The sequence below is a fragment of the Anabrus simplex genome, chromosome 4, assembly GCF_040414725.1.
Source record: "Anabrus simplex isolate iqAnaSimp1 chromosome 4, ASM4041472v1, whole genome shotgun sequence".
NCBI lineage: Eukaryota > Metazoa > Arthropoda > Insecta > Orthoptera > Tettigoniidae > Anabrus > Anabrus simplex.
The window spans coordinates 225,997,933-226,018,788 of NC_090268.1; the positions used below are offsets into that span (position 1 = coordinate 225,997,933).

At 40.0% G+C, this 20,856-nt stretch overlaps 1 protein-coding gene across 1 annotated transcript in view; it reads left to right on the forward strand.

Annotated features, from left to right (window-relative positions):
• gcm (glial cells missing) overlaps nucleotides 1-20,856 on the forward strand; it is an 80,873-nt gene that overhangs the window by 24,836 nt on the left and 35,181 nt on the right. The window contains exon 2 of the mRNA XM_068227381.1: nucleotides 12,163-12,279. Within this exon, the coding sequence (XP_068083482.1) occupies nucleotides 12,163-12,279 (117 nt within the window). The remainder of the gene's footprint in view (nucleotides 1-12,162; nucleotides 12,280-20,856) is intronic.

Consider the following 20,856-nt stretch of genomic DNA (forward strand, 5'->3'; position numbering starts at 1 on the left):
ACGTTTGGGAAATTACCACTGATCTCTATACATGGATCGATCGCTGATGGCAGCTCTCAGCTGCAGGAGAAAGTACGCCAAGTTGAGCGCGCGGTTCGCCATGTTGGTGTACCCACCCTAGAGCTCTCCTTATGAGGAAGCAATGATAATATAATCAACTTTAAATCGCAATTAATGGCGCATTGGAATAATTAAAAATATAGGGACATGTTCACTCAAAGCATAAGGACATTGGGAACACCGACACGTCATTCCGAGGTCAGTAAATCTCCGGGATAGCAATAAAAATGATTGTATAATAACGGCCGACAAATATTAACTTAAGTGCTGAATACATGCAGTTAGCGATCAGTAATACAATACGAGTGAAAAAACAGTTTCTGGAAACATTGCTGTAAATTTTATATATATATGCTACGAAATTATGCATTCTCAAGGGGAGGTATGACAGAATTTTTCGTACTTTGAGCCAAAAACTCGGTTTTTCTTTTTATTCACACAAAAATAGCCATATTCTTCCTCTTTCAGAAAATATATTTTAGTAATTCCGGCTTGTTTAAAGCTTGTAGAAGCCATTTAATATGAGCCCGCAAGACATTTAAAAGCCCAGAACCACACCTACTTCTCCTGTAACGGCATAATGATAGTTTACTGTGTGTTTTTCGCTGGATATTCAAGCATTTCGCCGCGTATTTGCCGTAGAAGTACACTTCGGCATGCTGACAGTCACATGTTCACTACGTAATCAATACAATTACGTTATGTTAGGAGATATTGTAATTTGAACTGACGGACAGAATGTTGTACCTCTTCCAAAATAGTATTCAATTTATATCTGCCACACATGAATACTTTGATAGTTTAAATATATTATGTATTTGTATTATTTACATTTAGGAATTCGTATTTGTGTTAATCGTAGTGGTACAAGCATGGCTCCCTTGTTTGTTTATATTTTACTAACATGCAGAATGTGGTTTCAATTCAGAGAGTGAAATATCTAAACTAGTGATTTTTCATTGGTGTATATCTTAATTCCTTTGTAAATGAGTGGGATATTGCAATAAAACAGCACAGAACACCCGTAGAACTACAATCAGGAGACCTGGCGTCACTGAACTAAGCATAAACAAAGGAAGCGCGCTCCTCGTGGTGTATTGCACCGTGCGCTCGCTGCCATCTTACTACGCCAGTCATCTTCTATTCGGCTTACTGCTACCCAAGCTACCAGCCATCCATGTATATAGATCAGTGGAAATTACTAACTGGTTTTGATAGATGGCAGTTCGGGTTCAGGAAAGATTATTCCAGTGAGGCTCCACTTATCCCTGATTTCAGTAAATTGGTGGAATCGAAGAAATGTCAGGTGTCGTCCTAAAAGAAGAAAAAGTGGCAGTTTTTATTTTGTTACATTAGTGTATTAAAGGTTGATTTTTGTAATTCTTGAATATCTCTGATAAAATGTGCCCCTGACACCCCTCGATCCCTTTACCACTCAGGACTGCACTAAGCGGTAGGGAGGACCACTAGACCATATGTAGCTTCAAGTAATACTGAAATGTGTGTTACTGCGAGAGACCTTATCGCCGCTGAGATCTGCCTGTAACCACACTCGCGACCACACTCAGGTCACTAGCTTATGTCCGGACCTGCACCAGCTCCGTGTTAACATGGATATGTTCTTGGTCTGTCTGGAATGGAATCATGTATTTCACAAACAACATGAATGTGAATGGTGACTTCTTAGTAGTTAAACAAAAACCTTCTTACAAGGATATCGTAAACATACTGACTACTTTGTTCTGTGGCATATCTAAGATGGCTTTGTCTATTTGTTTAATAAAAACATAATTATAAATCATTCCTTTACTTTAATTAAAAGTGATTGACTTCCGCCTCTGTGGTGTAGGGGTTAGTGTGATTAGCTGCCACCCCGGGAGGCCCGGGTTCGATTCCCCGCTCTGCCACACCATCTGAAAAGTGGTACGAGGGCTGGAACCTGGTACACTCAGCCTCAGGAGGTCCACTGAGTACAGGAGGGTTCGTTTCTCTCCTCAGCAAGCCTTGAAATGGTCTTCCGTGGTTTCCCACTTCCCCTCCAGGCAAAAGCCCGGATGGTTCCTAACTTATGGGCACGGCCGCTTCCTTCCTTCCTTCCGTCCTTCCTTCCTTCCTTCCTTCCTTGTCTATCTCTTCCAACGTTCTCATCCCTCCACTAGGCCCTTGTTCAGCATGGCAGGTGAGGCCTGCTGCGCGAGGTACTGGTCTTCTTCTCCAGTTGTATCCCCCGAACCAAAGTCTCATGCTCCAGGACACTGCCCTTGAGGCGGTAGAAGTGAGATCCCTCGCTGAGTCCGAGGGAAAGAAAACCAATCCTCGGTGGTAAACGGATTAAGAAGTAAACAAATGGCTCGACTAAAACTTAATGATTTTTGTAAAATATCTTCAATACTATTAAGAGGGGAACAGCCAAAGAATCTGTACTCGCTCTCTCGTCGTCTAAGCCCAAAATATATTTTTATTTTAATGAAAAGCATACAACAGAAAACAAGTCTCCAATTACAGTAGGCCTATACTTTCAAATTTAAAAAAAAGTATGTTTTGATTATTCAGCGCGAAGGCTGGTTTGTTCCTCCACAGTTCCACCATCAGCTGTCATAGATGGCCTAGGCCTCACTGAAGAGGCGTACTAGGGAAATGAGGAGTGAGGTAGTTTCCCGTTGCTTCTCTCACAGAGCCAGAAGTTGCTATTGCATGTCAGTCCACTAAGCCCACTGAAATGCATACACCAACCAACCCTATGAGAAACATTTTCACACCATTCAAGCAGGGACTGGCTGCATAAGGAATGGCAAAACTAGCATCGCTCATACCTCGGTCACTGTCATGTTGTCAAAGCCAAGGTTGAGACTGAGACAGGTCAATGAAAGTAACAAATTTATTCTAGCCCATACCAGAAGACATAGTACACTGTAAACACTACATCTTGCCAGTAAAAGAATATTTAAAATGTACCAGTACATATAGTCCACTAAATAATTGCATTTATGATGACGATCATGATAATGAGAATGGGTTCTGATAGTAAGAAATAACGAAATGAGCATACTGATGGCAAGGATGTTTTTTTTTTTTTGCAAGTTGCTTTACGTCGCACCGACACAGATAGGTCTTATGGCGACAATGGGAGAGGAAAGGGCTAGGACTGGGAAGGAAGCGGCCGTGCCCTTAATTAAGGTACAGCCCCAGCATTTGCCTGGTGTGAAAATGGGAAACCACGGAAAAACATTTTCAGGGCTGCCGACAGTGGGGTTCGAACCTACTATCTCCCGAATACTGGATACTGGCCTCACTTAAGCGACTGCAGCTATCGAGCTCGGTAGGCAAGGGTGGTAACAACATCGTGTAATAATCATTACTAACTTAATTAGGTCTACTACAATGTATAGTTACTATATAGTCTAATCGAATTTGAAACTTTTTTGTGCCTAAATCATGAGCCTGAGCTGGTGAGAAAGTTTTGTTTGTTGTAGCTCCATATTGTTCACGGCCATTCTGATATAGTTAGGCTATTACATATTCTGTGAAGTGGTGAGTTATTGTGACTTGGTTGTTTTCACATATTCACTGTAGAACGTAAATGAAACTCGTGTTTTCGCCTGTGGGACATTGAATTTTAATAATGAGCGAAAATACGAATTATCAAAGGTGCTATTTACAACTTCGTACATAAATATCATATAAATCCCTACGTTATTTAAGAGATTTCAAGTGGCCATTTATGAAGAGACACTCGCAGCTTACATTCAAGAAAATCCACTATATTTTCTCACGTAGACTACAGAAAAAATATGGTGAAGCAGAGAAAATGTGCGAAGTTTTTTGTTCTTCTTTCGGAAAATACAAAAGATAAACCGAATAAAATCCACCCACAGAAACACAGTTCTATTTTTACACTAGAACTAGAATTGGTAAGCATCGAACAGTCACAGTATTTTAAATATCACTTTCCCAGTATCACTGCGGGAAGAGTTAAACATGAATAACTGAATATTTAAAATAACAGAAAAGTATTATTTTCAGTTACGTGTATGGGTAGAAAAAAATATGCATTCGCGGAAAGGCACCCTGCTATTGTTTGTCTGCGATGTGACCTACACTTAGAACCAATGCTAGTGTTCGAATAGAGAACGAGCAATAACACCTCCACAGAGGATGATTATATAAACCAGGTGGTTTTCAAAACGAACCATTTCTGTCTGGAAGCAGACAGGAAGATGCATGTACGTTCCAAAAATGGAAGAAACTGTGCGAGATTCACTTACCATCACAACAGATGGTGGAAATGACCTCTGTGTTCCTGTAGACTCAGCCGTGCTGTCGCTCCATGGTTCTGGCATTCGCTGTGAAATCTCATCTATTACATTGATTTCGGTCATGACGTTGGGCTTCAAATCTTCAGTTGTTCGTAGTCAATTTCGATACACATTTTCTAGGAAATAATCTGGTGTCCTGAAGTCCGGTGATCTTGGCGGCTACAAATTCTTAGACATTACCCTGTCCTCAAACAGGCTGCTGTTCAAAGCGAGGGACTCAGTTGACGTTAGCTCAATGTCGTCTAGTTGCTCGACTAATTACAGGAACATGTCTGTGTTCATCGTATCCGAGAAGAAGAATGGACCTACTACCCCACTTGCAGAGACTGCTCGCCAAACTTCGACTTTTTGTGGGTTCAAGGGGTCTTTTATGAATACCATGTGGGTATTTGGAGAATTCACGGAACCAGTCAGACGGAACAGGTCCGATCTGTGAACCACGTGATGTTCAGAATTCCCGGCAGTCGTACGGTAAAATCTAAGAACCATGTGCAGTAACAGACACGTTTCTTCCTTATCCGACTCCTCCAGCTCGTGTTTGCCACGTCTGCTTGGCAGACTTGCTCAACAAAGACCCAGTTTTTTCCAACTTTCTCACTTCAGCCAGTATCATATCTCTCATAGGATGATGCCGCACACCATCCCCTCTCCTGAATGCCCCATGCGTAGTTACGATGGACTTTGTAATCCACTAATTGCTCACTAAAACCCCATGCCGGGGCAATGTGTACTGCATAGATAGATAGATAGATAGATAATGCCTTTATTTTCTGTGGCGAAGTTAGGTCTCTTGTCCCTTTCTTACACTTAACCACACACATATTGTTATTATTCCATACAATGACATTGATTAACTTAAAATACCAAGAACTACAAATAACACTAATTTTTAAAACAAAAATATGAATATATACACGCAAAGAAGAAAGAAAGAAAAAGTAACTGCCTACATAATACTCAACAATACACAACGAAAGAAATACGAATGTAAAAATACTTTTTTTTCTTGCTAGGGGCTTTACGTCGCACCGACACAGATAGGTCTTATGGCGACGATGGGATAGGAAAGGCCTAGGAGTTGGAAGGAAGCGGCCGTGGCCTTAATTAAGGTACAGCGCAAGCATTTGTCTGGTGTGAAAATGGGAAACCACGGAAAACCATCTTCAGGGCTGCCGATAGTGGGATTCGAACCTACTATCTCCCGGATGCAAGCTCACAGCCGCGCGCCTCTACGCGCACGGCCAACTCGCCCGGTTGTAAAAATACTAGTAAGCTTAATAAAAATATTAAATGAAATTTAACTAATTGTATCCTTGCAAGACTAGATCTATGTTAAATACTACTAGCTATTTTTAGGCTACTTCTACTTCGTAAATACAATACGGATGTTTTTCATTTAATTTAAATTATCATATTAAAACAATATTTAATTTATTGTGCAATAATCTCAAATCATTTTCACACACAATGAACGAATGTACGGTAAAACAAAAAGCAAGTCACCCACAAGCAAAATAGAGGAAACAATTGACGCCCAACGAAAAACGACTTGCGTTTTGTTGGTAAATGTTGGTAAGTCAATCTCCCAGAATTTCTTCACATTTAGAAAGAAATCGCATAATCCTATCTGCCGTCAGGCGGGAATGGGGTCGTTTTGACAAAATAAACTTTTCCCTTTGCGAAAAGGTCAAATGAAACTCAAACATTGACAACGAACTATTTACTTGCATGATAATCACCTACACATGACAAACAATCTTATATCAAGGAGAACTGCAACTCTACGTCAAAGGAACTTAACTTGTAGCCGCAGCAGCTTTGGCGACCAAGGCCTACGGTAACCACTAATGTGACGTCAGTCACGATACACTTTCTATTTCAAGACACTTTATTTGTACAAATCCACAACCGCAGCATCTTTAAGCGTCCTAGGCCTATGGTAACCACTAATGTGACGTCAGTCACGATACACTTTCTATTTCAAGACACTTTATTTGTACAAATCCACAACCGCAGCATCTTTAAGCGTCCTAGGCCTATGGTAACGACTAATGTGACATCACTTCCCTCGCAAATTTTGTCACGTTACACAAAGTTTCGAATGACCCCAGCCATAAGACACATTCATGTCAAAACAGCCGGTTTATATAAATCACTCTGTAATATCACATGGTCGTTGCACGGAGCAGGACACCGACATACGGTACAAGTAGCACGAATACAAAACAGTGCTTTTCTTGTCCGTGCCTGTCTGCCAGTGTCAGAGTTCAAACCATCTCGTGCTCTTGTAGCTCTTCTCCTAATGGGACTGACATTCCGGATAGACGTAGAGCTAGTCCCGTGTGTGGTTATCTTCTTCAGGATGCATACCAACATCGATACGTTTTTGTGCTGGGAGTTTACCTGGAATTAGCGAGTTCAATTTTGCGTGGACAGAAAACACACACCGTGGTAACCATACAAAAGTGTTCCTCATCTTCTTCCTCACATTATTACCGTGTGCCCGAACACTACCTTCTGTATACAGTAGGTAAAAATTGCGCCGTGTTTTAAACCAGTTTCTACTGTCCGGTTACGTGAATGATTGTAATCCACGAAATGTCACTGTAATATTTGTCACAAATGGAAGATAATAATTGCTTTTACTCAAATAAAGTCTCAAATCGGAGGTTGATTAAGAAATAATACAGAATATTTTATTTTAGGGAATACATACTTTACTGCCTTACAACTGCTACGTCGCAGCGCTTCCGTAAGTGTTTTGTTTGTCTAACACTGTCGTGTGTGATGTCTTTGCTCACTGAAATTCTTTGGCGTCGTTTTATTGATTTTTCTCATTCGATGTAATTTGAAGGGCTGTCACTTTATGTGCCCTAATTGATTCATTAAACGATTTATTGGTCCAGGGATCATGCTATTTTCCTTTCAAATATATATATGCATTTATTGGTCTAGGGATCATGCAATTTTCCTGTTAAAAATATATGTATGTATGTATGCATGTATGTATGTATGTATTGGTCCAGGCATCATGCTATTTTTCCTTCAACAAAATACTCGCGCTGGACATATAAATTCGATATAATTTGAAGGGCTGTCATTTCACGTGCCCTAACTGATCCATTAAACGATTTATTGGTGCAGGGATCATGCTATTTTCCTTTTTTCAATATATATGTACTGTATATTTTGGTCCAGGGATCATGCTATTTTTCTTCCAACAAAATACCCGCGCTGGACGTATGGACAAAGATAATGAGAATTCACAGACATAGCACTCCCATTCATCGGTGTCAGCCCTGGACATCAAGAAAGAAACAAAAGACGGCGCGAGCAGCGGAATGCAACATAATGGAGTCCTGTTTACAGCCCGTAAGTACGTATACATATTTCTCGCTAATAACGATGGTATTTCTTAACCAACCACCGATTTGAGACTTTATTTGAGTAAAATCAATTATTTATCTTTCATTTGTGACAAATATTACAGTGATATTTCGTGGATCAAAATCATTCACATAACCCTACTGTCTTTGACTGGCGTTTCGTCTAGGTCACAGTAAAGCCCTTTACATACAGTAACGTCAATGAAGGCAAAAATTTTCTCATAATATATTTTGCTAAAATTTTAAGGGAAAAATATTGTACTGGGTCAGCTGCCATATTGTAGGACGTAGATCAAGATGCTACATATTTCTTTTGATTTATCAGAACTCGTTTTATCTCCCCAATGGATGGAGTGCATGTCGTAAGAGGCTACTAAGAGGGGAGCAACCAAAGAATCTGCACTCGCTCTCTCGTCTTCTGTTTTTCCGTGTGGCCGTAATGGTGGTTGTGGTTATTATTATTTTTATTTTTATTACTATTATTATTATTATTATTATTATTATTATTATTATTATTATTATTATTATTATTATTATTATTATTGTTACGGAGTTTTCCGTGGTAGTTAGAGGTGAAAGAAGGTGCGGGGTGGTGAATAGGTCTCAGGCTACGAAATTAAAGTGAATTTAAAATTTAACAAGGTTATATTTTCTTTTTAAAATCAAGAAATAACAAATATGGCAGGTACAGAGTAGCAAGGCAACAAAAGTACAATTACAGTATTTACAGGATTTGGGCTTCGAGCCCCGCGATCACAATCCTTGAGCAATCAGCTCAGTTTTACCCCAAACACAAGTGTCAACAGAGAGGGGAGAACCCCATTCATACCTAGGAGCACTTGCTCCAAAATACACAGTAAGGCCTCCTTGAGGCGCGCAGAAAACAAAATTTTCGGGAAAAGAGCAACTTGCTCTCAAAATTCAGGCCTGTCAAAGGCCACACCTAATTCTACTTTCAAGCTGTCCTCTCAGGGCATATACACAGGGGTAAAATACCCAACCTACTGAGGTCTGTTAAATGACAAGAAGGTTAATTACATGACCTCTAAATCAACAATTTGAGAGGAGGCGATTTGCACTCCTAATGTATTTGTTTCAAAACCTAATTTGGCTCTAGGCCACTGATGCAAGGGCTAATCCCATACTAAAGAGGTGACTTTAGAAATTGACAAATTTACATAATGTTAAGGAAGAATAGGTTGAGAAAACAAGTTCACCTCAAAACAATATGAGTGGGAGCTCGAGAGGGTTAAGCACTCTCTATCCCAATATGTAGTTTAAAAGATAGAATAGATACAAGTTCCTTTACATTTAAGGAAGGTTACATAATGGAAAAACTTCGGACCCGCCCCGAGAGTTAAACTGCTGAGCAAGCAAGAAAAGAAGTAATTAATCGGCCATTACCTGGTTGTTGACTGCCGCCGAAGAAAGAGGCGCTTCCCGCCCCCTGCTATGTACTTTACACACGAAAAGATGGAACAGAAGTGGCCCGGAGACCCTAAAATCAGCAGTTTATATACTCTCGCGGAAAGTTCGAGGCGTTAGGGGAATGAGAACACCCTCCCACAAACTCTTTATTGGGTAGGATACAGCAACAGATTCAAGTTGGGGGAAGATACATCCGATTGGTCAGAAATTAATAAAAGAAATTCGGGATTGGCTAAATACAAAACAAGGGGAAAGAGAGGGGTATACAGCCAACTTAAACAATAACAGAAAGAAATTTAACAAGAAACAAACTTTTGAAATAAAAATTTCTCCAAAAAAATAGTTCTTTCACGTCGCACTAGGGTGCACCATTGTAGTTTTTCAGTAGTGTCCTCTAGAAGAGAAAGTTCACATTTCTTACTACAAGCAAAACAAAAATACGTCGAAAATGACACAGTTCAAAAACTCCAAAATTTCCAGGTAGTGACATCTTCTGATAAAGTAGAAAATTAATACCGTAGATAAAGTTCAGACTTCCTCCAGCAGAGGAGTTTCAAGTGGCGCACATTTTTAAACTAGCGGCGTTGTGTACCGCCCGGTACAATTATTATTATTATTATTATTATTATTATTATTATTATTATTATTATTATTATTATTATTATTATTATTATTATTATTATTTTGCTATTTGCTTTACGTCGCACCGACACAAATAGGTGTCATGGCGACGATGGGACAGGAAATGCCTAGGAATGGGAAGGAAGCGACCGTAACTTTAATTAAGGTACAGCCCCAACATTTGCCTGGTGTGAAAATGGGAAACCACGAAAAACCATCTTCAGGGCTGCCGACAGTGGGATACGAATCCACTGTCTCCCGGATGCGAGATCACAGCTGCGCGCCCCTAACCGCACGGCCAACTCGCCCGGCGTTTATTGTTTTAAGAGGAAGTACAACTGAGCATCCATCCTCTATTAACACTAATCAGAACAGAAAGACGGAAGAAGGTGTCGGCCAAAGAAGGACAAGGGTTACGAAGGGCGTGAACACGAAAGACTCCCTAGGGCTCGCAAACCTCATAACGTCGGCGGTGGAAGAGAACAAGAGTTGACCAATGGAGGTCAGATAGGAAGGATGATAGAAAGTGGAAGCTCGGCCATCGTGGTCACCAACCCACTCTCCACAACTGAGAACCCAGAGGTCCCCTCTTTGTCATCTCTTAAGAAAGGCAGCGGCTACCGTAGGTGTATTCTACCGCCCTCACTCACAGGGGTGCGCTCAACACAGGCGGACGATGAACTCTTGGATGGCCAGGAAGCGGTGGAAGGGCTGCGAGTGGTAGGTGTCCGTCATATGGAGCGCGGTAATTAGAACAGAGACGGTAGGTGTCACGCGCAGCCGGCCAGGAGCATGTGACGTCAGCGGACCGTGGACCGTCTGCCAGACGCTGTAACTTACTGCAAATCAGTGTGCCGAGCGCCCCGCTTATTTTCCGTATCTCAAATACGTTTTCACATGAAAAACCACTAAGATATTGCATAAAATTATTTGTTTTATTGCTTTGTTTGTGTGCATTCGTAAATATTGCAGACCTACTTTGAAAAGCACAATAGTGAGACCTCTTGCTACACGATATAGCCTTAGCCACAGTGCCAAAGAGAAGTTCACCAGCTTTTCTTGCGTTTTGTCGTTCACTATCAGTTACTAGCAAATGATATTCGGTTATTTTGTGTGTGAATTTTAAGTCTCAAATTTTCGGGTACTGTACTAAGTCTACAACGATGTCCTTTGTAACAGTTTTTCCAGATCCAAGCGTGTATCCTTGGCCTAACAGATGGTTTCTTATTAAATTAAAGATGTGAGGAACGTCACAAAACGCCTAAATCACACGATCATTAGTACATGGATTTATTTTTAATGAAAGACTTCTCTGGACTTATTCCCAGGTCGATGCTTAACTTTAGATTGGAACCACCAATATCGCTCACAAACGCTTTAGGCGAAATCTCGTTTCCTCAACAATTTTTTTCAGTTTCAAAAAATAAATCAGTAGTGATGGTCTGGTCGAACTGATAGTGAACAGGCTGTTTCCATTTACCAGTTATACTTCTTATTATAATAACCTGCACATTTACCTGTGTGATTTTTTTCTCCTATCACCTTAAATATGCACGAAATATAATACTAAATCGTCGCACTATGTGGTCTCACTTAGTGCTCACCCTCAGGTGCCCACATAAAGTGGGCCTTATAATTACCTAATTAATTACACATACAGTATCCAGAAATACTAATATCTTAAATGATGATGGGCGCCAGCTACAAATAAATGTAACAATAATAGTATGATGATCTTGAATATGTCTAGATTACTTTGACAGCATAACCTAGCCCTTTCGTTCACCATGTTCACTAATGAGGACATCGATTTAAACTCTTTGTATTTTGCAACAGTGCAGTCAAATATAGCTTTATGGAGTGCACCATCTGTCTCTTAATATCTCTGAATTCAGGTAATATGAAAACTGGTGACCTCTAGTGTATAGTTTGTGAACACAGCCATAAACAAGGAAGCCATGGCAGCATCAATACAACGAGGGAATGGTGAGTCGTATTTTATAATTGTTTACAATACATTGAAACATTACATAGATTCATATATTCATATTTACATTAGCTTATTAGGCTCAATTTTATATTTAGGTCCTAGTCATATATTTTGCTGAAGAAATTGCCATGTCCTCAATTGTGGACATCGTGTCTCTATGGTTGTCATTATTAATCAAAATATAATCTAGCATTGTTTCAGAAATTCAAGTCTCCTGGAACTTTAATACTTGCAATAAGAGCATAATAATGTTATGATAAGTCTCAGAGGAGAAATACTATTGTTGTATCTAGATGTAATGATTGGTAAATGGGGATCATACTTATTGAAAGTAAACTAAATACTGATGTTTTATATTCAGCTCTCCATCCCTGTGACATTCTTGATCTGGTAGAGAATGGGAATCTGTCTGACCATGAGAGCTTGGAGAGTGAAGAAGAGTATGAAAAGGAGGACGATGCATTTGAAAAGAATAAAGGTAGGTGAAGAACTCACTCAAATTTTAACAAAATGTTTAACAAATTTTTAACAAAATACTTACTAAACAACTGTACATAGACCTATGTTTAAATACATATTAATTATATTTTTTCTTTCGGTAATACGATATGGTGATGATGATGATCCTGGAGGTTTGGAAGAAAGTACTGGAGAGGATGCAGTGAGTGAATTATTGCCGGAAGATGATTATTCGTGGATGATCCTCAAGCTAAAATCAACATTCAGTGGCGCCGCAGTGTATTATTTCAAAACAATTTTCCTCAGCTGGATGAAAGTATTCAGAACAGTGACGAGTTATATGATCTTCCGTTTCCCATTACATATTTCTTTGAATACATTCCTATCTCTCTGTTTGATATCATGGTGGAAAACACGAATACTTATGCCGTACAGAATCACGATTCCAACCTACAAATTTTGATGAAATAACGACAGTTTTTGGACTCCATATAATATCTGGCTCTTTGGGTTATCCAAGATTGAGAATGTACTGGGAAAATACTGTAGGCATACCCATATTTAACAATATGAGAGTTAATAGGTTTTTCAAACTAAGGAACTTATTGCACTGTGTCAATAATTTAGGGAAGCCAGAGGGTTGTAAAGAAAGATTATGGAAAGTGCGACCTATTTATGATTCGTTGTTGACAAGGTGCCAACAGCTGAACATGGAACGACGTAATATGTGTGTAGATGAACAAATCATCCCTTTCAAAGGCCATGTATCTGTTAAGCAGTATGTGAAAGGCAAACCCAATCCATGGGGTGTAAAAATGTTTTTATTATGTGGACAAAGTGGAACTGCCTATGATCTATTAATTTACCAAGGATCTACCACAGAAATCAAACAGTCCCTTTAAAAGGAATTTTGATTAGCACCGTTTATGTAATAGACCTTCAGAGAGTAATTGTCATCAATTATTTTTTGACAACCATTTCTCGACGTACAACTTGTTGGAGGTTCTCAAAGTGAAGGGCATAACTGCTGCCGGAACTGTCCGAGTAAATAGGATGGCAAATCCTCCTCTTTTGCCAGACAAAGAAATGAAACAAAAGAAGAGAGGCTTTTGTGACCAAGTGAGCAGTCGTGACGGGAACGTAGTCATCATAAAGTGACCTGTAACAATGGCATCTTATTTTGTCGGTGTTGGAGATTCGGATTTTGTTCGACGGTGGGACAGGAACTTAAAGGAGTATATTGAGATACCAAGGCCACAAGTCAATGGGTGGTGTTGATAAGTTAGATTTTCTAATAAGTCTGTACCGGATTGCCATGAAGACTCGAAAATGGACACGTTGTCCCCATATAGCCACCAAAATCTGGTGATGCCCCAACTATCCAGCCACTCAGGCGTGTCCGGTCCTAATCCTCTATGAAAAATTCGAACTTTCACCGCTATTTCAGATTTTGGGAACATATACTTCGATAAACAGACATTGTATAATGGGTGAAGCTATCTACTGAATAATGGGCAACATTTGATTTAAACCAGATCCTAATTTATTCAAAATAAGCACATAAATAGTAAGGCAAATTAAACAAAAACAAATTAAACATCCCTGGATTCAATAACTGTAAAATCCATTGCGTATATGAACGTCCAAAGTCCTTTATATAATTAACACGAATATACCATTTACACTCGTGGATTTAAATTCTTTAACGTTGAAGCAAAACCAAAACTGTGCTTGTATTTTATTTCTCGTTGAATGGCGTGAGTAGCTAAATTTCATGCTCACAACCCATTGTGGTGAAATCCTATCCGACCTCTACGTAAATATTTAAGGGATGACTAACTTCTTCTTCTTCTTTTCCTACCGCTTTTCCCACACCTGTGGGGTCGCGGGTGCGATCTGTGTCGCACAAGTGGATTTGGCCCTGTTTTACGGCCGGATGCCCTTCCTGACGCCAACCCTATATGGAGGGATGTAATCACTATTGCGTGTTTCTGTGGTGGTTGGTAGTGTAGTGTGTTGTGTGAATATGAGGAGGAGAGTGTTGGGACGGACACAAACACCCAGTCCCCAAGCCAGAAGAATTAATCAGAAGCGATTAAAATCCCCGACCCGGCCGGGAATCGAACCCGGGACCCTCTGAACCGAAGGTCAGTACGCTGACCATTCAGCCAACGAGTCGGACTTAAGGGATGACTAACACTAACTCTAAAGCTTGGTAAAATGAATCGCACTAATCAATTACTTATGCACAAACAATATTATCAAATCACTTATATCATCCCTCACGTGGATTTTAATTTACCACGGACGCACATTATTTACAACATAAATTAAACACATGTCGCACTCACATCTGTACACATAATGTGAGTCTCACATACAAACCAAAATACATAATATTACCATTCAGCCATGAACACTGTTCGCACGTCATTCATACCAACGATGACTATCCCTGAAATGAACCTAGCATATGCCCTTTCCAGGTCACTTACCGAAAGCACTGTCTAACTCATTAATTAAAACTGTGGGAGATGAATGCACATGAGCCTTAGTTTATGACAATCCTTGGGATATTAACTATTCGCTTCGCCCGACCACACTGGGCCTGGCGGAATTTACACTCTGGGAGATCACACACGCTCCCTATTCTCTATAACTTGAGGAGTTACACTTCTCAATCTCACTATTACCTTCCCAAGGCCTGGCCTGGCTGTACACTATAATCTGATTCCACATGACTATCGTATCATTACAATGAAGACTCTATCCACGTTTAGTTAGACCATTTTATGAGTATGAGGACCTGTAACTCTGAACTCTTCCCACGACAACAGGAATTATTACCTGAAATTTACATCTGACTACTTGGTTCATTCCTAGATGCTGAATATTCAAAAATCCTCCCTTACCGAGCACCTACATTGTAATATAAATGTAGGCCTATCCTGAAAATTTCATTTCTTTATGTCGAATAGTGTTGGCTCGGCGATGATGAATCAGTCAGTCAGTCAGTCAGTCAGTCAGTCAGTCAGTCAGTCAGTCAGTCAGTCAGTCAGTCAGTCAGGACAAGTAATTTTATATATATAGATTTCATTTAAGCCTCCGTGGCTCAGGCGGAAGCGCGCCGGCCTCTCAGCGCTGGGTTCCATGGTTCAAATCCCGGTGATTTCATATGAGATTTGTGCTGGACATACCGGGGGCGGGAGGGGTATTTCTCCACATACTCCGGTTTTCTCTGTCATCTTTCATTACAGCAACACTCTGCAATATAATTTCATTTCATCTGTCAGTCATTAATCATTGCCCCAGGGGAGTGCGACAGGCTTCGACAGCCGGAACAATTCCTATTCTCGCCGGTAGATGGGAGCTTCATTCATTGGCCATGCGGTTACGGGCTTGGTGGTGGTGGTGGTGATTATTGTTTAATAGGAAGTACAACTAGGCAATCATCCTCTATATAACATTAATCAGAGAAAAAATGGAAGGGATACTACACTTTGAAAAATGAACGTATCGGCCAAAGAAAGACAAGGGCCACGAAGGGCGTGAAAATGAAAGACTCTCTAGTTCTCGAGTGCTCTAATACCGTCGGGGTCGGAAAAGAACAAGAGTTGACCAAGGGAGTCGGATAGGATAGATGAAAGTGAGGAGCATGCCACAAGTAACTGGAAGGAATGCCAGGACTCAGCTAAGGGCCCCGTGATCGCCAAGTCACGCTCCCAACTTAAGAGCCCCTGGGGCCCCTTTTAGTCACCTCTTACGACAGGCAGAGGATACCGTGGGTGTATTCTACCGCCCCCACCCACAGGAGGATTAGGGGCGCACAGCTGTCAGCTTGCATCCGGGAGATAGTGGGTTTGAACCCCACTGTCGGCAGTTCTGAAGATGGTTTTCCATGATTTCCCATTTTCACACCAGGCAAATGCTGGGGCTGTATCTTAAGGCCACGGCCGCTTCCTTCCTACTCCTAAGCCTTTCTCTTCCCATCGCCACCATAAGACCTATCTGTGTCGATGCGAAGTAAAACAAATTGTAGAAAAAGTACATAAAACTTTCCATTCCGACCTGGTCGAATGAATGGAAACAGACTGTGGATTTTAATTTTAATTTACTTCTTAATTAATTTTTTTTATTTATTACTACTTCTTTTAAGGCCGATTGTTAAACAGTGAAACCTCTTCTCCGGGTTTAGCACCAAAGCTTATTGTTCTAGCAGGTATTAACGCTGCTATTAATGAAAGAAAGAACAGCTGTTAAAGGTAAATGCTACCTGGTCTATTTAATTTATTTCAATTAGTCCACATATTTGGTGTACAAACTTCAGTCTAGCGGTACTTAAAATCAAGTGAAATCTTTACTGAGTAGATCGTGGCTTAGCAGCTCCCAGGAAACGAATATTAGTAGTATCTGTATATGATTTTAAAAGTATATTTGGGAGAAATATATATTATACACGTAGGCTACATGTTTTTTTTTGTCACCGATGCCTAGTAAAACACTAAAAACGTCGCGTGTAAGGATTGTAGACCAACTGTAGAAAACCATCACGGTATTTCCAGCGCGAAGGAGACAACGGCTGCTGTTCAGATTGAAGTAACATCAGTACAGCTAATCGGAATCAGAGAATGCGATATCTAGCTGGTTGGAGTTGTACTTATGCTACGTGCGGAAATCAAGCAGTATGATAAGATCTCGGCATATTTCCAGGAAATGAACGGACGGCAAGAAAGCTTTAACATATAATATTTTCAAAACAAGGAACTGATTCGTGGAAATAAACCCAGTAGAGATTTCCTCAAACTGCTACACCCTAGTTGCTGGGAGACATAAAATTAAGAGTTAACATAGTGAAATTGGATAGGAATCATGAAACTGGGAAGTATATTACAACCAGAAGCTATGCCACGCTCACCTAGGTTCCCAGGAATAATGTCTCAAACTTGTGCGCGCCTGAGAAGCAGGCCTTCGGTTCAGAGGGTCCCGGGTTCGATTCCCGGCCGGGTCGGGGATTTTAACATTCGTTGGTAAGTTCCAAGGGCTCGGGGGCTGGGTATTTGTGATGTCCCCAACATTCCTGCAACTCAGACACCACACATAGAACTACCCTCCACCACAATAACACGCAGTTACCTACACATGGCAGATGCCGCCCACTCTCATCGGAGGATCTGCCTTACAAGGACTGCACCCGGGTAGAAATAGCCACACGAAATTATTATTATTATTATTATTATTATTATTATTATTATTATTATTATTATTATTATTATTATTATTATTATTATTATTATTATTGTTTATGTAGAACAGTTGGGGGGGGGGCGTAGAGGGAATCAAAGAATAATTTAGAAAGGAAATCACTATCCAAGGAGATGAAATCAAAACTCTGAAATTTACGATGACATTGTTATTCTAGCGGAGTCTGTAGAAGATCCGGAGAAATTACTGAATGGTATGGGCAGTCTTGGGGAAGCGGTGCAAGATGAAAATATATCATTGTAAAGCAAAGTAATGAAGGGCAGTCAAACGAAATGTAGATAATAATAATAATAATAATAATAATAATAATAATAATAATAATAATAATAATAATAATAATAATAATAATAATAATAATAATAGACTAATAATAATAATAATAATAATAGACTAATAATAATAATAATAATAATAATAATAATAATAATAATAATGGCCCATGTTCAGCATAGTAGGTGAGGCCGCCTGGGCTAGGTACTGGTCATTCTCCCCAGTTGTATCCCCCGACCAAGAGTCTGAAGTTCCAGGACACTGCCCTCGAGGCGGTAGAGGCGGGATCCCTCGCTGAGTCCGAGGGAGAAACCGAACCTGGAGGGTAAACAGACGATGATGATGATGATGATGATAATAATAATAATAATAATAATAATAATAATAATAATAATAATAATAATAATAATAATAATAATAATAATAGGGTCTAATAATAATAATAATAATAATAATAATAATAATAATAATAATAATAATAATAATAATAATAATTTCGGTAAAATCCCAAAACACAAATTCAATGATTTATCGAAGTTACATAGGATGTGGCTAAGCTGACTATCACAAGAAAGAAGGTGTTAGAAGACCCATTTTCAGAAAAAGGATGAATCAATTTAGGGGGGTCCAGGAGAAAGAGAAGAAGCAGAAGAAATCTGTCTGGACGAAGGATAGGAGGGAACTTAGCGCAAGGCTGAAGAAATATTGGAAAGGCAGGAAGGCAAGGAGAGGAAGGATATCATGAAGTTAATTTCATGTGGTGCACAGCTGGCCAAGATCGAAGAAATAATAATAACAATAATAATGTTCTAATCATCGTTAAGCACATTTTCTGTTGTGCATGAGGTTGTAACAAAAGTAAATGTTAACATCTCTGTGTTATTAAATTATTATTATTATTATTATTATTATTATTATTATTATTATTATTATTATTATTATTATTATTATTATTATTATTATTATTATTATGTAATTTGGTCAATTATAGACCGCATGGAACCTAGGACTATGATACAGTACTTATTTTTTCTTCTTTTTCTTTCCAGCCTCTGTTCCTCCGATGACATTCTCGGAGGTTGACGTCGAATTTGAAAAACAGGACAATGCACAGAAGTGATCTGTCGCCGAAATGCCACCCTAGTCTATTATTTATGATGGCACCTGTTATTATTATTATTATTATTATTATTATTATTATTATTATTATTATTATTATTATTATTATTATTATTATTATTATAAAAAGAAAATCATATTCTCTTTAGTTCATGAAACCGAACCGGCAGCCATTATTCAAACACTGTTGACCTCCACTTCTTACAACTGGCATGGCGAGAGCACTGACCTACGAACTCAGGGTACGAGAAATAATGGTCGCAGTCTCGTGGCAAAACGGGGAACATGACACCCGTGCCCTTTTTTCTCAATGGTAATAATTAAAGTGCCGACACGAGGCCGTCGTATTTGACCACCTTGAAGTAGTAGCCTACTGCACCGCGCCTGGATCGAACCAGCCAACTGTAGCTCAGAAGGCCAAGGCTGTACTCGGCCCGCAACAGCTGCTACGAGTCGCGTCCAGCGCCGCCGTGAGTGTATGCGCGCGCGCTGGCCTAGTAAGAGAAATGTTGGGACCCTGAGGTAACTTGGTCAGCTGTTGTGGCCAATACATGAAGTGAGGTGAGCTCACAAGCCAGCCTACCGTCCTTCGCAGCGCCCAGCTTGCAGCCTTGAGTGCAGTCGGTTTTTTGTGCTCTGTTATAATTGTATTCATTGGAGATTATGATAGGCATTACTTACTTATCCACAATAAAACACGACACGCTAGAATGAGCGCAGTAGAGGGGCGGCCTATCAGCTGGGCGCCCGCCACCCCCAGTCTCTAACCCCATATAGTTCGAGGGAGGGCGTGGTTTGTGGGTACACAGTGCGAGCACTAATAGGTCGAGATCCCGGAAGGCGGAGCGTGGCAAATGGCAGGGGGATCCCCGACGACTGTAAGACTCATCAGTCTGGTGACGTGCGTGCTCCCGAACGGAGTGTGTGCTTAGCTGCGTCCTCCAACGTGTGTGTGAGTGTGTGTGCTCAGCGTCGACATGGTCATTCTGTGAGTACCCTATACCGTCTGGCGTCTGTCTTAGTAGAGTAATATGTGCATGAGTGGCTAGGCTCAAAGACGGACATGGTTTGTTTTGTTTTTAACGAAGATAGACATCAGAAACTCAGAATAAATGTGAGCATTAGTTTCAATTTTGGTTAAATGGAATCCCAATGTTTGAATTTCTTCACGAGAACGAGAATGGCAAACCATTTACATTTGTTTAATCTGCCACACAGTGTTGTTGAACTTGATCAATAAAATCTTTCTTCTCATAAATAGTATATACAGAAATGTAAATTGGTTAGTTTAAAACAAAAATCAGATAATTTATTCTTTAGATTAAAAAGTGAAATTAGAATACGACTTATTGCACTTCTAAATTAATGCATTAGTATAGGAAATTATGAAGTGGCTTTTCTTACAAGTCATGAAAGTTGCCCATGTCTGTCTTTGAAACTGCACTACCTGGTTTAGATCTGTAGCATGTCACCGGCCGTGTAGCCAAGTGTAGGGCCTATCTGATTAGAACTCGTTCCAAGGCAGCAGGCTTCGAATTCCAAGTAGGTGAACGTGACATATTCGGAATTAAAAATTGTGTCCCAGTGGTTCGCATAAAACAGTAGATCTAAAGGCGTTGGATTATTACGATAATACTCACGTAATATCTCGCTCAGTATTACAGAATCGTATTGGATGCAGTTCTTGAAAAGTGCTTGATAGCTCGATAATCAACTGCGTGTTTTTAGTTACTTCGTTTTGGCTCATAACCTGTATCAGTGTGGTGTTCGTCCATGTATTTATTTATTTATTTATTTATTTATTATCTACCAACCCAGCATTCACCTGGAGATGACGTTTCTGGCAGGGGAACCATGCCTAGAATGGTCACGAGAAAGATTTTTACTCTCCTTTTTGCTCAACTCTGCTGAATGGCCAGCATCCTGGCCTTCCGTTCAGAGGGTC